The sequence below is a fragment of the Leguminivora glycinivorella genome, chromosome 4, assembly GCF_023078275.1.
Source record: "Leguminivora glycinivorella isolate SPB_JAAS2020 chromosome 4, LegGlyc_1.1, whole genome shotgun sequence".
Classification (NCBI taxonomy): Eukaryota; Metazoa; Arthropoda; class Insecta; order Lepidoptera; family Tortricidae; genus Leguminivora; species Leguminivora glycinivorella.
In genome coordinates this window covers 7,211,018-7,225,175 of record NC_062974.1, presented here as the reverse complement: position 1 = coordinate 7,225,175, position 14,158 = coordinate 7,211,018, and the positions used below count along the sequence as shown (strand labels likewise).

The 14,158-nt window shown below is 50.5% G+C and overlaps 2 protein-coding genes across 2 annotated transcripts in view; one reads left to right on the top strand and one right to left on the bottom strand.

The window, feature by feature from the left end:
- The window catches only part of LOC125225489 (gamma-1-syntrophin), a 39,072-nt gene that overhangs the window by 16,457 nt on the left and 8,457 nt on the right, over positions 1-14,158 (top strand). The window contains exons 9-10 of the mRNA XM_048129230.1: positions 2,497-2,655; positions 3,912-4,157. Coding sequence (XP_047985187.1) covers positions 2,497-2,655; positions 3,912-4,157 — 405 coding nt within the window. The remainder of the gene's footprint in view (positions 1-2,496; positions 2,656-3,911; positions 4,158-14,158) is intronic.
- Positions 11,843-13,541, bottom strand: LOC125225486 (potassium/sodium hyperpolarization-activated cyclic nucleotide-gated channel 1-like). The gene is made up of 4 exons (XM_048129228.1): positions 13,305-13,541; positions 12,955-13,041; positions 12,502-12,608; positions 11,843-12,029 (listed from the first exon to the last, which is right to left on the bottom strand). Exons 1-4 carry the CDS (start codon positions 13,473-13,475, stop codon positions 11,906-11,908), a joined length of 489 nt encoding a protein of 162 aa, XP_047985185.1. The 5' UTR covers positions 13,476-13,541; the 3' UTR covers positions 11,843-11,905.

Here is a 14,158-nt window from a genome sequence, read left to right as displayed (position 1 = left end):
GAAACATTCAGATGAAGTATGGCCCGGTTTGCGACAGACGTTGCATGTTTTAGGTGTTTTAGGAGTGCTACGGTTAAGATTAAATATCTTTTCTTCCTCAATCGCGTAACTGATTCCTTCATTAAGGGTAGAAGGGTTTTGACTTCGGACAATGTGTGAGAAATCGGGGTTTAGACCGAGAAGGAAGGTATTAAGGGCAAGATCTTCCATGGCGGCTATGCGACCCGGCAGTTGTCTTGCATCTTGACAAGAGTATTGAATATCGGCTAAAATTCTAGTTAAACATGACTCGACACGCAGCGAATAATCTGTGACTGATTCAGTAATAAGTTGCTTACATTTTTGAAGTTCTAAAAGTAAATGTATGGAATGTTTCTTTTCACCAAATGTAGTTTTAAGAAAGGATTTTATTTCGGCCCATGATGTGAAGGTTTTTAGGCAACACGCTAGTTGAGCTTTGCCTTCTAATTGTGACACAATATATTTACATAATACATTCTGTTGTTCTGTACTGGCTAGGCTTATGGCGTTTTCACAATTTGTTAAAAACGCCGGAAGTGATTCGCGATCCCCGTTATAGGGTTTGATGAATTTGGTCAAAACAGATAGAGTTACTTTGTCACTCATTTTGATTTTGGAAATTTCTGGGACTTGTTTAATTTCGTTTTCGGTGTCAGATGAACTATCTGTGGAAAACGAACTCGATTTTTCAGACTTGAATTTGTCCTCAGATTGTTCTTCTTTCACTAATGACATTAAAGTTAGTTATGCATGTACAGGACAACAGGTGTAAGTCTTAAATTATAGATATAGGTATAAGTACTAATTAAATTATGTAAAATTAAGTTTAACGGCGAGTATACGTTGAGCACTTATTCACTTGAACTTGGTTTTCTTTTGAAACTTAAGTACTTTCACTGATAATAATGAAATTGACTCACAGGAAGATGATTAGGCGCAGGAACATCCTTGGCGATGTCAGTAACTGGATGCTTTGAGGTTTTGCCGTGAAGCGTTGCGTTAGGTGTGGTGCGGGCTCGTCTGTGTACGAGGCTGATCGTCGACCTGGTGTGGGCTGAACGGGGGTGTTCCGAATGCGGGCTCAGCAAGGATGCTGAGGCTGACCGTCGATCCGGGGCTGAGATGCGGGCTTGGCGGAGATGCTAAGGCTGACCGTCGATCTCGTTATGATGCGGGCTCAGCGAGAGGCTGAGACTAACCGTCGATCTGGAAGCTGGCCTTGGATTCGGAATAACGCGACTCTACGAGTTGTCTCTTTGCGTTATCCCACCGCTGCCACCAATTTGTTATAGGGCAGCTTCCGGGGAGTCTCTTCCAAACAAAACTCAAAATTCAATTTACACCACTTATTTATTATACCGTTCAACACCACTAAATATTACAAGGATTTTAAGAGCTAATTAAACAGCTAGACGTTACTCACTAGACTAGACTAATTTTCTTAGATACATGCTTTTATAAAATAATGCAATGACGTAAACGATGCGGCGTAAGTAGTTCACACGTGTTACCTACATTCTAATGCTGGCGCTGCATATAACAGCACGCGTTAGAAAGAGACAAAATGTAGCCTATGTCACTTTCCATCCCTTCAACTATCTCCACCTCAAAAATCACGTCAATTCGTCGTTCCGTTTGACCGTGAAAGACGGACAAACAAACAGACACACACACTTTCCCATTTATAATATTAGTATGGAATGGACTAAAGCAGGGTATAGTAGTAGTAGTGAAACACTTTATTGTACCAGAAAATAATAGACACACACAAGAAAAAGAGCTTATATAGGGTATAGTATAGTATAGTATAGTAGGGTATAGTCGTAGTAGTAGGGTGGGGTAGGGCTTAGAGGGTATAATAGTATGTAGGACTACGGCGGTTAAAGATATTTTTTTTTTATTGTACAGCAGATGCAAATTATTTGAACGGCACCCATATTATAGTCAGTGTTGGCCGTTTGTTTACATGGAACACTGATATTTCATAGCTGATTTACACTGGGCTGATACGGCACGGTACGAATTATCGTTTAAATAGCCCTAAATTAGCTATGGCATTTCGGGACCACACACTAGTGCTTCTGGCGGTGATTTCAATCGGCCTTATCGTGCGTTGCATTCAATGTTTCGATCTATGAGTTCATTTCATGACCGCACATCAAAATGATTATCTTCTAAGGCCCATTTGCACCAACCACCTCAGGGTTAGTGGGCTGTCATCTGTCATATTCCATATAAAATGGAGGGTTAACCCTCCATTTTCGTTAGTGCAAGTGGCCCTTATAGAACAAGGTCCAAATTCAGAATGGGAAAACTAGCTATGGTGAGCCTTACGAGGTTAACTAATGCAGGAAGAACGGTAGCTTATGTCGCGGCCGGATACTGTTGCGACCATCATGTGTTTACCTTGCTGATTGGTCCAAATGCGCTCTATGAGTTCACATCATGGACTCATATAAATGTGATTTGTCCTAGATGAAGCTGTTCAACCGTCAGCTAGCCGTCGGCGAGCGCATCGAGTACATGGGCTGGGTGCACGAGGGTGTGCTGTGCGGCGCGCAGCCGTGGCAGACCTACCGGCCCAAGTTCCTGCTGCTCAAGGGCACCGACGTCATGCTGTTCGACGTGCCCCCGGTGAGAAAGCAATAAAAGCTAGATGGGCCATTTTTTTCAAAGTTGTCCACCCCACTTTTTTTTTAGATTTGGAAATTTTTATATGTTTTCCACTCAGAATCGCGAGCTCTTTCAATCCTAATAGGAGAAAAAGGTTTTTTTCCCATTCCGTTACCACTTTTTCATACATTTTGTATGGCGGTAACAGAATGGAAAGTTCGAAAAAATGTATGGAAATCTTGGGACTTTTTTTTTCTCCTATCAGGATCGAAAGAGCTCTCGATTCTGAGTATGAATCGCGTAAAAAATACCCATGTTACAAAAAAGTGGGGTGAAACTTTGAAAAAAAAAATTGCCCAGATAATATTCAGTTGTAACATGGGTGAAAAAACTTTTTCTTGCCTGATATTGCCTTGGTTACGGTCCCCTGAGTCACGCTGGTTTTATGCAAAATTATGCTACTTAAATTATGCAAGCATGTAGTCCATGTTTGTAAGTGCCTAATTAAGGAAAGTGCATGTTAACACCAGAAAATGTATGTTTGCATAGATTAAGTAGCATAATTTTGCATAAAACCAGCGTGAATCAGGGGACCGTAACTAAGGCAATAACAGGCAAGAAAAAGTTGATTCACCGGTACACTAAACTTTCTTCCCGTGGGTGTCGTAAAAGTCTACTGTGGGATATGGGTTAAATTGTGACGTAGGCGAGAGGCTGACAGGTTGCCCTGTCACTGCAATGTCACAATTTGGGTTTCTTTCAACCCCTTTTTGCTAAGAGTGGCCCTGAAACTTAGTATTCATGTGCTCTGCCTACCCCTTTATGGGATACAGGCGTGATTAATATGTATGTATGTATGTATGTACACAAAAAGGGATAATATCACTCAAAGAAGTTGATATACCTTTATCCCGGTTATCCCGGCATTTGCCACGGCTCCCAAGCCTGGGGTCCGCTTTGACAACTAATCCCAAGATTTGACGTAGGAACTAGTTTTACGAAAGCGACTGCCATCTGACCTTCCAACCCGAAGGGTACCTAGTCCTTATTGGGATTAGTCCGGTTTTTTCACGATGTTTTCCTTCACCGAAAAGAGACTGGCAAATATGAAGTGACATTTCGCACATACGTTCCGAAAAACTCATTGGTAAGCCGGGGTTTGAACCCGCGACCTCCGGATTGAAAGTCGCACACGCTCTTACCGCTAGGCCTCCAGCGCTTTTTTAAAGAAGTTTATATAGAAAATGTCAAATTTACACCTACATTCTTGTCCACAGATGAACATCGCCGAGCTAGCAAAATGTCCAGAGACCCTCAAAGTGTACCAGACCATGTTCCGCACAGTGAAAGAGAGCGAAACAGTAGACTGGCGGCAACACTGCTTCCTCGTGCAGAGCAGCGGCGCCGGGCCCGGCGGCGGCGCGGCCGGACCCCGATACTTCAGCGCGGAAACCAGGAGGGAACTGCTCAGAGTCGAGGCGGCCTGGACCAGCAACATCGTCAACTCTGTCACCCGGCTACAGGTAGAGTGAGACAGCAGACTAGCGGCACTACTTCCTAGTATAGAGCAGTGGCGCTAGACCCGGCGGACCCCGATACTTCAGCGCGGAAACCAGGAGGGAACTGCTCAGAGTCGAGGCGGCCTGGACCAGCAACATCGTCAACTCTGTCACCCGGCTACAGGTAGAGTGAGACAGCAGACTAGCGGCACTACTTCCTAGTATAGAGCAGTGGCGCTAGACCCGGCGGACCCCGATACTTCAGCGCGGAAACCAGGAGGGAACTGCTCAGAGTCGAGGCGGCCTGGACCAGCAACATCGTCAACTCTGTCACCCGGCTACAGGTAGAGTGAGACAGCAGACTAGCGGCACTACTTCCTAGTATAGAGCAGTGGCGCTAGACCCGGCGGACCCCGATACTTCAGCGCGGAAACCAGGAGGGAACTGCTCAGAGTCGAGGCGGCCTGGACCAGCAACATCGTCAACTCTGTCACCCGGCTACAGGTAGAGTGAGACAGCAGACTAGCGGCACTACTTCCTAGTATAGAGCAGTGGCGCTAGACCCGGCGGACCCCGATACTTCAGCGCGGAAACCAGGAGGGAACTGCTCAGAGTCGAGGCGGCCTGGACCAGCAACATCGTCAACTCTGTCACCCGGCTACAGGTAGAGTGAGACAGCAGACTAGCGGCACTACTTCCTAGTATAGAGCAGTGGCGCTAGACCCGGCGGACCCCGATACTTCAGCGCGGAAACCAGGAGGGAACTGCTCAGAGTCGAGGCGGCCTGGACCAGCAACATCGTCAACTCTGTCACCCGGCTACAGGTAGAGTGAGACAGCAGACTAGCGGCACTACTTCCTAGTATAGAGCAGTGGCGCTAGACCCGGCGGACCCCGATACTTCAGCGCGGAAACCAGGAGGGAACTGCTCAGAGTCGAGGCGGCCTGGACCAGCAACATCGTCAACTCTGTCACCCGGCTACAGGTAGAGTGAGACAGCAGACTAGCGGCACTACTTCCTAGTATAGAGCAGTGGCGCTAGACCCGGCGGACCCCGATACTTCAGCGCGGAAACCAGGAGGGAACTGCTCAGAGTCGAGGCGGCCTGGACCAGCAACATCGTCAACTCTGTCACCCGGCTACAGGTAGAGTGAGACAGCAGACTAGCGGCACTACTTCCTAGTATAGAGCAGTGGCGCTAGACCCGGCGGACCCCGATACTTCAGCGCGGAAACCAGGAGGGAACTGCTCAGAGTCGAGGCGGCCTGGACCAGCAACATCGTCAACTCTGTCACCCGGCTACAGGTAGAGTGAGACAGCAGACTAGCGGCACTACTTCCTAGTATAGAGCAGTGGCGCTAGACCCGGCGGACCCCGATACTTCAGCGCGGAAACCAGGAGGGAACTGCTCAGAGTCGAGGCGGCCTGGACCAGCAACATCGTCAACTCTGTCACCCGGCTACAGGTAGAGTGAGACAGCAGACTAGCGGCACTACTTCCTAGTATAGAGCAGTGGCGCTAGACCCGGCGGACCCCGATACTTCAGCGCGGAAACCAGGAGGGAACTGCTCAGAGTCGAGGCGGCCTGGACCAGCAACATCGTCAACTCTGTCACCCGGCTACAGGTAGAGTGAGACAGCAGACTAGCGGCACTACTTCCTAGTATAGAGCAGTGGCGCTAGACCCGGCGGACCCCGATACTTCAGCGCGGAAACCAGGAGGGAACTGCTCAGAGTCGAGGCGGCCTGGACCAGCAACATCGTCAACTCTGTCACCCGGCTACAGGTAGAGTGAGACAGCAGACTAGCGGCACTACTTCCTAGTATAGAGCAGTGGCGCTAGACCCGGCGGACCCCGATACTTCAGCGCGGAAACCAGGAGGGAACTGCTCAGAGTCGAGGCGGCCTGGACCAGCAACATCGTCAACTCTGTCACCCGGCTACAGGTAGAGTGAGACAGCTGACTAGCGACACTACTTCCTAGTATAGAGCAGTGGCGCTAGACCCGGCGGACCCCGATACTTCAGCGCGGAAACCAGGAGGGAACTGCTCAGAGTCGAGGCGGCCTGGACCAGCAACATCGTCAACTCTGTCACCCGGCTACAGGTAGAGTGAGACAGCTGACTAGCGACACTACTTCCTAGTATAGAGCAGTGGCGCTAGACCCGGCGGACCCCGATACTTCAGCGCGGAAACCAGGAGGGAACTGCTCAGAGTCGAGGCGGCCTGGACCAGCAACATCGTCAACTCTGTCACCCGGCTACAGGTAGAGTGAGACAGCAGACTAGCGGCACTACTTCCTAGTATAGAGCAGTGGCGCTAGACCCGGCGGACCCCGATACTTCAGCGCGGAAACCAGGAGGGAACTGCTCAGAGTCGAGGCGGCCTGGACCAGCAACATCGTCAACTCTGTCACCCGGCTACAGGTAGAGTGAGACAGCTGACTAGCGACACTACTTCCTAGTATAGAGCAGTGGCGCTAGACCCGGCGGACCCCGATACTTCAGCGCGGAAACCAGGAGGGAACTGCTCAGAGTCGAGGCGGCCTGGACCAGCAACATCGTCAACTCTGTCACCCGGCTACAGGTAGAGTGAGACAGCTGACTAGCGACACTACTTCCTAGTATAGAGCAGTGGCGCTAGACCCGGCGGACCCCGATACTTCAGCGCGGAAACCAGGAGGGAACTGGTCAGAGTCGAGGCGGCCTGGACCAGCAACATCGTCAACTCTGTCACCCGGCTACAGGTAGAGTGAGACAGCTGACTAGCGACACTACTTCCTAGTATAGAGCAGTGGCGCTAGACCCGGTGGACCCCGATACTTCAGCGCGGAAACCAGGAGGGAACTGCTCAGAGTCGAGGCGGCCTGGACCAGCAACATCGTCAACTCTGTCACCCGGCTACAGGTAGAGTGAGACAGCTGACTAGCGACACTACTTCCTAGTATAGAGCAGTGGCGCTAGACCCGGCGGACCCCGATACTTCAGCGCGGAAACCAGGAGGGAACTGCTCAGAGTCGAGGCGGCCTGGACCAGCAACATCGTCAACTCTGTCACCCGGCTACAGGTAGAGTGAGACAGCTGACTAGCGACACTACTTCCTAGTATAGAGCAGTGGCGCTAGACCCGGCGGACCCCGATACTTCAGCGCGGAAACCAGGAGGGAACTGCTCAGAGTCGAGGCGGCCTGGACCAGCAACATCGTCAACTCTGTCACCCGGCTACAGGTAGAGTGAGACAGCTGACTAGCGACACTACTTCCTAGTATAGAGCAGTGGCGCTAGACCCGGCGGACCCCGATACTTCAGCGCGGAAACCAGGAGGGAACTGCTCAGAGTCGAGGCGGCCTGGACCAGCAACATCGTCAACTCTGTCACCCGGCTACAGGTAGAGTGAGACAGCTGACTAGCGACACTACTTCCTAGTATAGAGCAGTGGCGCTAGACCCGGCGGACCCCGATACTTCAGCGCGGAAACCAGGAGGGAACTGCTCAGAGTCGAGGCGGCCTGGACCAGCAACATCGTCAACTCTGTCACCCGGCTACAGGTAGAGTGAGACAGCTGACTAGCGACACTACTTCCTAGTATAGAGCAGTGGCGCTAGACCCGGCGGACCCCGATACTTCAGCGCGGAAACCAGGAGGGAACTGCTCAGAGTCGAGGCGGCCTGGACCAGCAACATCGTCAACTCTGTCACCCGGCTACAGGTAGAGTGAGACAGCTGACTAGCGACACTACTTCCTAGTATAGAGCAGTGGCGCTAGACCCGGTGGACCCCGATACTTCAGCGCGGAAACCAGGAGGGAACTGCTCAGAGTCGAGGCGGCCTGGACCAGCAACATCGTCAACTCTGTCACCCGGCTACAGGTAGAGTGAGACAGCTGACTAGCGACACTACTTCCTAGTATAGAGCAGTGGCGCTAGACCCGGCGGACCCCGATACTTCAGCGCGGAAACCAGGAGGGAACTGCTCAGAGTCGAGGCGGCCTGGACCAGCAACATCGTCAACTCTGTCACCCGGCTACAGGTAGAGTGAGACAGCTGACTAGCGACACTACTTCCTAGTATAGAGCAGTGGCGCTAGACCCGGCGGACCCCGATACTTCAGCGCGGAAACCAGGAGGGAACTGCTCAGAGTCGAGGCGGCCTGGACCAGCAACATCGTCAACTCTGTCACCCGGCTACAGGTAGAGTGAGACAGCTGACTAGCGACACTACTTCCTAGTATAGAGCAGTGGCGCTAGACCCGGCGGACCCCGATACTTCAGCGCGGAAACCAGGAGGGAACTGCTCAGAGTCGAGGCGGCCTGGACCAGCAACATCGTCAACTCTGTCACCCGGCTACAGGTAGAGTGAGACAGCAGACTAGCGACACTACTTCCTAGTATAGAGCAGTGGCGCTAGACCCGGCGGACCCCGATACTTCAGCGCGGAAACCAGGAGGGAACTGCTCAGAGTCGAGGCGGCCTGGACCAGCAACATCGTCAACTCTGTCACCCGGCTACAGGTAGAGTGAGACAGCAGACTAGCGACACTACTTCCTAGTATAGAGCAGTGGCGCTAGACCCGGCGGACCCCGATACTTCAGCGCGGAAACCAGGAGGGAAGTGCTCAGAGTCGAGGCGGCCTGGACCAGCAACATCGTCAACTCTGTCACCCGGCTACAGGTAGAGTGAGACAGCAGACTAGCGACACTACTTCCTAGTATAGAGCAGTGGCGCTAGACCCGGCGGACCCCGATACTTCAGCGCGGAAACCAGGAGGGAACTGCTCAGAGTCGAGGCGGCCTGGACCAGCAACATCGTCAACTCTGTCACCCGGCTACAGGTAGAGTGAGACAGCAGACTAGCGACACTACTTCCTAGTATAGAGCAGTGGCGCTAGACCCGGCGGACCCCGATACTTCAGCGCGGAAACCAGGAGGGAACTGCTCAGAGTCGAGGCGGCCTGGACCAGCAACATCGTCAACTCTGTCACCCGGCTACAGGTAGAGTGAGACAGCTGACTAGCGACACTACTTCCTAGTATAGAGCAGTGGCGCTAGACCCGGCGGACCCCGATACTTCAGCGCGGAAACCAGGAGGGAACTGCTCAGAGTCGAGGCGGCCTGGACCAGCAACATCGTCAACTCTGTCACCCGGCTACAGGTAGAGTGAGACAGCAGACTAGCGGCACTACTTCCTAGTATAGAGCAGTGGCGCTAGACCCGGCGGACCCCGATACTTCAGCGCGGAAACCAGGAGGGAACTGCTCAGAGTCGAGGCGGCCTGGACCAGCAACATCGTCAACTCTGTCACCCGGCTACAGGTAGAGTGAGACAGCAGACTAGCGACACTACTTCCTAGTATAGAGCAGTGGCGCTAGACCCGGCGGACCCCGATACTTCAGCGCGGAAACCAGGAGGGAACTGCTCAGAGTCGAGGCGGCCTGGACCAGCAACATCGTCAACTCTGTCACCCGGCTACAGGTAGAGTGAGACAGCTGACTAGCGACACTACTTCCTAGTATAGAGCAGTGGCGCTAGACCCGGCGGACCCCGATACTTCAGCGCGGAAACCAGGAGGGAACTGCTCAGAGTCGAGGCGGCCTGGACCAGCAACATCGTCAACTCTGTCACCCGGCTACAGGTAGAGTGAGACAGCAGACTAGCGGCACTACTTCCTAGTATAGAGCAGTGGCGCTAGACCCGGCGGACCCCGATACTTCAGCGCGGAAACCAGGAGGGAACTGCTCAGAGTCGAGGCGGCCTGGACCAGCAACATCGTCAACTCTGTCACCCGGCTACAGGTAGAGTGAGACAGCAGACTAGCGGCACTACTTCCTAGTATAGAGCAGTGGCGCTAGACCCGGCGGACCCCGATACTTCAGCGCGGAAACCAGGAGGGAACTGCTCAGAGTCGAGGCGGCCTGGACCAGCAACATCGTCAACTCTGTCACCCGGCTACAGGTAGAGTGAGACAGCAGACTAGCGGCACTACTTCCTAGTATAGAGCAGTGGCGCTAGACCCGGCGGACCCCGATACTTCAGCGCGGAAACCAGGAGGGAACTGCTCAGAGTCGAGGCGGCCTGGACCAGCAACATCGTCAACTCTGTCACCCGGCTACAGGTAGAGTGAGACAGCAGACTAGCGGCACTACTTCCTTGTATAGAGCAGTGGCGCTAGACCCGGCGGACCCCGATACTTCAGCGCGGAAACCAGGAGGGAACTGCTCAGAGTCGAGGCGGCCTGGACCAGCAACATCGTCAACTCTGTCACCCGGCTACAGGTAGAGTGAGACAGCAGACTAGCGGCACTACTTCCTAGTATAGAGCAGTGGCGCTAGACCCGGCGGACCCCGATACTTCAGCGCGGAAACCAGGAGGGAACTGCTCAGAGTCGAGGCGGCCTGGACCAGCAACATCGTCAACTCTGTCACCCGGCTACAGGTAGAGTGAGACAGCTGACTAGCGACACTACTTCCTAGTATAGAGCAGTGGCGCTAGACCCGGCGGACCCCGATACTTCAGCGCGGAAACCAGGAGGGAACTGCTCAGAGTCGAGGCGGCCTGGACCAGCAACATCGTCAACTCTGTCACCCGGCTACAGGTAGAGTGAGACAGCTGACTAGCGACACTACTTCCTAGTATAGAGCAGTGGCGCTAGACCCGGCGGACCCCGATACTTCAGCGCGGAAACCAGGAGGGAACTGCTCAGAGTCGAGGCGGCCTGGACCAGCAACATCGTCAACTCTGTCACCCGGCTACAGGTAGAGTGAGACAGCTGACTAGCGACACTACTTCCTAGTATAGAGCAGTGGCGCTAGACCCGGCGGACCCCGATACTTCAGCGCGGAAACCAGGAGGGAACTGCTCAGAGTCGAGGCGGCCTGGACCAGCAACATCGTCAACTCTGTCACCCGGCTACAGGTAGAGTGAGACAGCAGACTAGCGGCACTACTTCCTAGTACAGAACAGTGGTGCTATATCTGGCGGCGGCGCGGCCAGCCCGAGATACTTCAGCGCAGAAACTAGCAGGGAACTGCTGCGAGTTGAGGCGGCCTGGACCAGCAATATCGTCAACTCTGTCACAAAGCTACAGTTAGAGTGAGACAGTAGGCTAGTGGCACTGTTTCCTAGGCTAGCACTGCTCCTCGTGCTAATAAACCCAGATACTTTAAGGCGGACATATCGTCAACTCTGTCACGACACAAATTCAAAATCTTTCATGTAGCACCGGTCTCAAAATACCAAGTCCTTTTCTAACTGTATTAATTAGAGAGGGATGGGTAGTTATACTGTTTTATAAAGCGCATTTTATAAAACATTAAATGCAGAACCGAATAACATGATCCAAGAGCACCCTGCGTTTCGAAATCTAATTCTAAAGGTTTGAATTCAATTAAAAGTTTAAGATCTATTCTCCCGTAATATAGGCTTTATAATATAACATAAAAAAATAGTTAATCCAGTGTGCGACATGCGGCATGCATATGTAGATAAACGATCCATGCTGTATTAAACCACACCTCGGACTCTGGCGATCAAATATATGAAAGAGGCGCGTTCCTAGTACACAGTCTAAGCTCGTGTAGGTGAACGCGTACTATGCTGGTTTGAGTGAAATATCGACTGTTCGCGTTTTTGACAGACGGTAACTGTGAGGTAACCGAGAGGGGGTGGGCGACACTTTCAGCGGGGAAAGGGAGTATGGCCACACTGTACGATAGTACTCTTTATTATACTGTGTTTATTATAAAAATCTAAAGCTTGGAAAATAAATGTATACTTTAACTGATTAAGAGTTTGTCTGTCGTCGGCCGGGAAAGATTCGCCCCAGCGAGCGCCGTTGATTCTCCGACAAGCGTTCTTGTATGTGCGGGTAAAGCTCGACGCACGCGGTGAATTCTGCGTTCGATAAACTGAAATAACGAACAAAAAATACGGTTACGTAGTGGTAGTCGTATTTGTGGAGACTAAATGATACTTATGAGGGCTCATCCCTGTTATTGTTACTAAACAGTGCCAGATTAAGTCAGCACGGGGATTGTAGCAAAGAATTTGCTAGCGAAGATGACCTTAAAATCCACCATATACTACATGTAAAGGTGTTAAAATGTATGCTTAAACTTTTCCATTTTCTCCAAACTTTCAAGACTGCTTTGACTTTAAAATGACACTTGCACAGCATGTGCTAATAATATTGCTGCCAACTTGGGTTTGGCCAAATTTGCAATTTTCGTCCTATGATAAATCCGCGAATAACACAATGCGTTCAACACCTTAATTCTTTGCCTTTTGGAAATACAGGCATGAGTTTATGTATGGTTATCCGTTAATTACTGTTAGTAACCGAAGAATTCTCAAATCCTTTGCTAGCATTGGACTACTCACGTGTATATCTCGCTGATCTCCAGCGCTGTGACGGTGGTCGTTGCCGGCTCATTGGGTCGCAGTAGCGCTTCCTCGCCAAAATGTGCTCCGTCGTTCAAATATTGTACCTAAAACAGACAAGTCTAAACTTTACGGGCCGATTTAGGGCCGGTTACATAAAACCGTCTGTCACCATTAAAGCGTACGTAAAATTTTATTGTATGGGAAGTTCCATAGAAGTCTGCTGCGTGACTATGATGTGTACCTGTCAAATGTGGTTGATGCAACTGGCCCTAGACAGCGCCTGCTAAGGGTTAAGGTACGATTCAGCATATCAATCGAATGCCGCATTGTAATGAGAATGAGGCTCGCATGCGAGTTCTCGCTCCCTTGGTCGGTACGAGATTTCGCATGCGAGTATCATCACAATGAGGTATCTGATCGGCCAGGCGCTTTTTCATTAAACTTAGTTACCTCATTGCCTAGTTCATCTGTAAACGCCACAGTTCCATAATAAATGAAATACATTTTATCAATTCGATGTCCACGCTTTATCACCTCCTGAAAAGATAAATATAGTACAGAAGATGTAGTGCGAGATGTTTTTCCTTCGTATTTTCACGGAAACTATGAACTTGTCATGCTATTTCAGTCAGTCTCAGTGCAAGAAGTACCTTTCAACGTTGACTGAGCTAGCATGACAAAATAAATACGAACGTTTCAGAGAAATTACGATAGAAAACTATTAAGCATTACATATGTAAGACAAAATTGCCTTGAAAAAATTGTTAAGTACCAATTTGATCTACAAACAAGTGCACTACCTGATCTGGTATAAAGACTTCTTGCTTCAGTGCAAAGATGATGGTATTAATCAACATGATGGGAAACCCTTTAAACAGCGGTACAGTCACAACGAGTCGCCGGCAAGTATGCATGTTGATATCTTGCTTGATATGTTGGTTGATAGTATTCAGAATATATTTCTCATCCATGTAATTCCCGCCAAATTTATAATTGATGAACAACCTTATTTTATTCTGCAGGCTCTTTGGCAGGCGTTTGACGCTCATGTATTTCTCTAGGTCCTTCATTGCGCCGTCGAATATAAAATTTGATTGCGAACACAGAATGAGACGGATGACGATCATGAAGCAATATATTAAGAAAATAAGGCTGAAAACGTCCGTAATGCAATTTTGGACCATCTCCGGCATGACGTGGTCCCGTACCTCGGCCACGTAACCCGCGCCCAAACTTCTAGCAGAAACGTGGTATAGATTAGTCACGTATTTAGTGAATGGGTCCGCTCCAGGATACACGTTTAAACGCTCGAGCCACCGTTCTTCCCCCAGCGTTAAGTTATTAAGGTCGAAATAATGTACGCAGATCACTGGCACTTGGTACTGCCAATAAGTCATCCAATTAAAGAAAATTACGAGTCTATTGATAATTGTAAACATGACGGTGCAAAAATACGGGGCTTCGAGCTGCTCCATAACAGTTTCACGTATCTGTAGAAATGATCTATATCTGAGCAGTTTCGTCGGGAAGAAAACTGTATGCGAAGGATATCGACAACCTTCGAAAGGCTGGTAAAGCTGCCATGGAATGGCAGCAATCAAATCTAAGAAGAAATGGCCTTTGATATAGTTCCGCGCAATCTTTTTGGGCTCGA

Coding starts and splice junctions, on each gene's coding strand:
- LOC125225486 (XM_048129228.1), bottom strand. CDS start 13,475: ATGGATGAGAAATATATTCTGAATACTATCAACCAACATATCAAGCAA. Junction 13,042..13,304: donor AAGTCTTTATACCAGATCAG/GTAGTGCACTTG, acceptor TTATCTTTTCAG/GAGGTGATAAAGCGTGGACA. Junction 12,609..12,954: donor CAGATGAACTAGGCAATGAG/GTAACTAAGTTT, acceptor TGTCTGTTTTAG/GTACAATATTTGAACGACGG.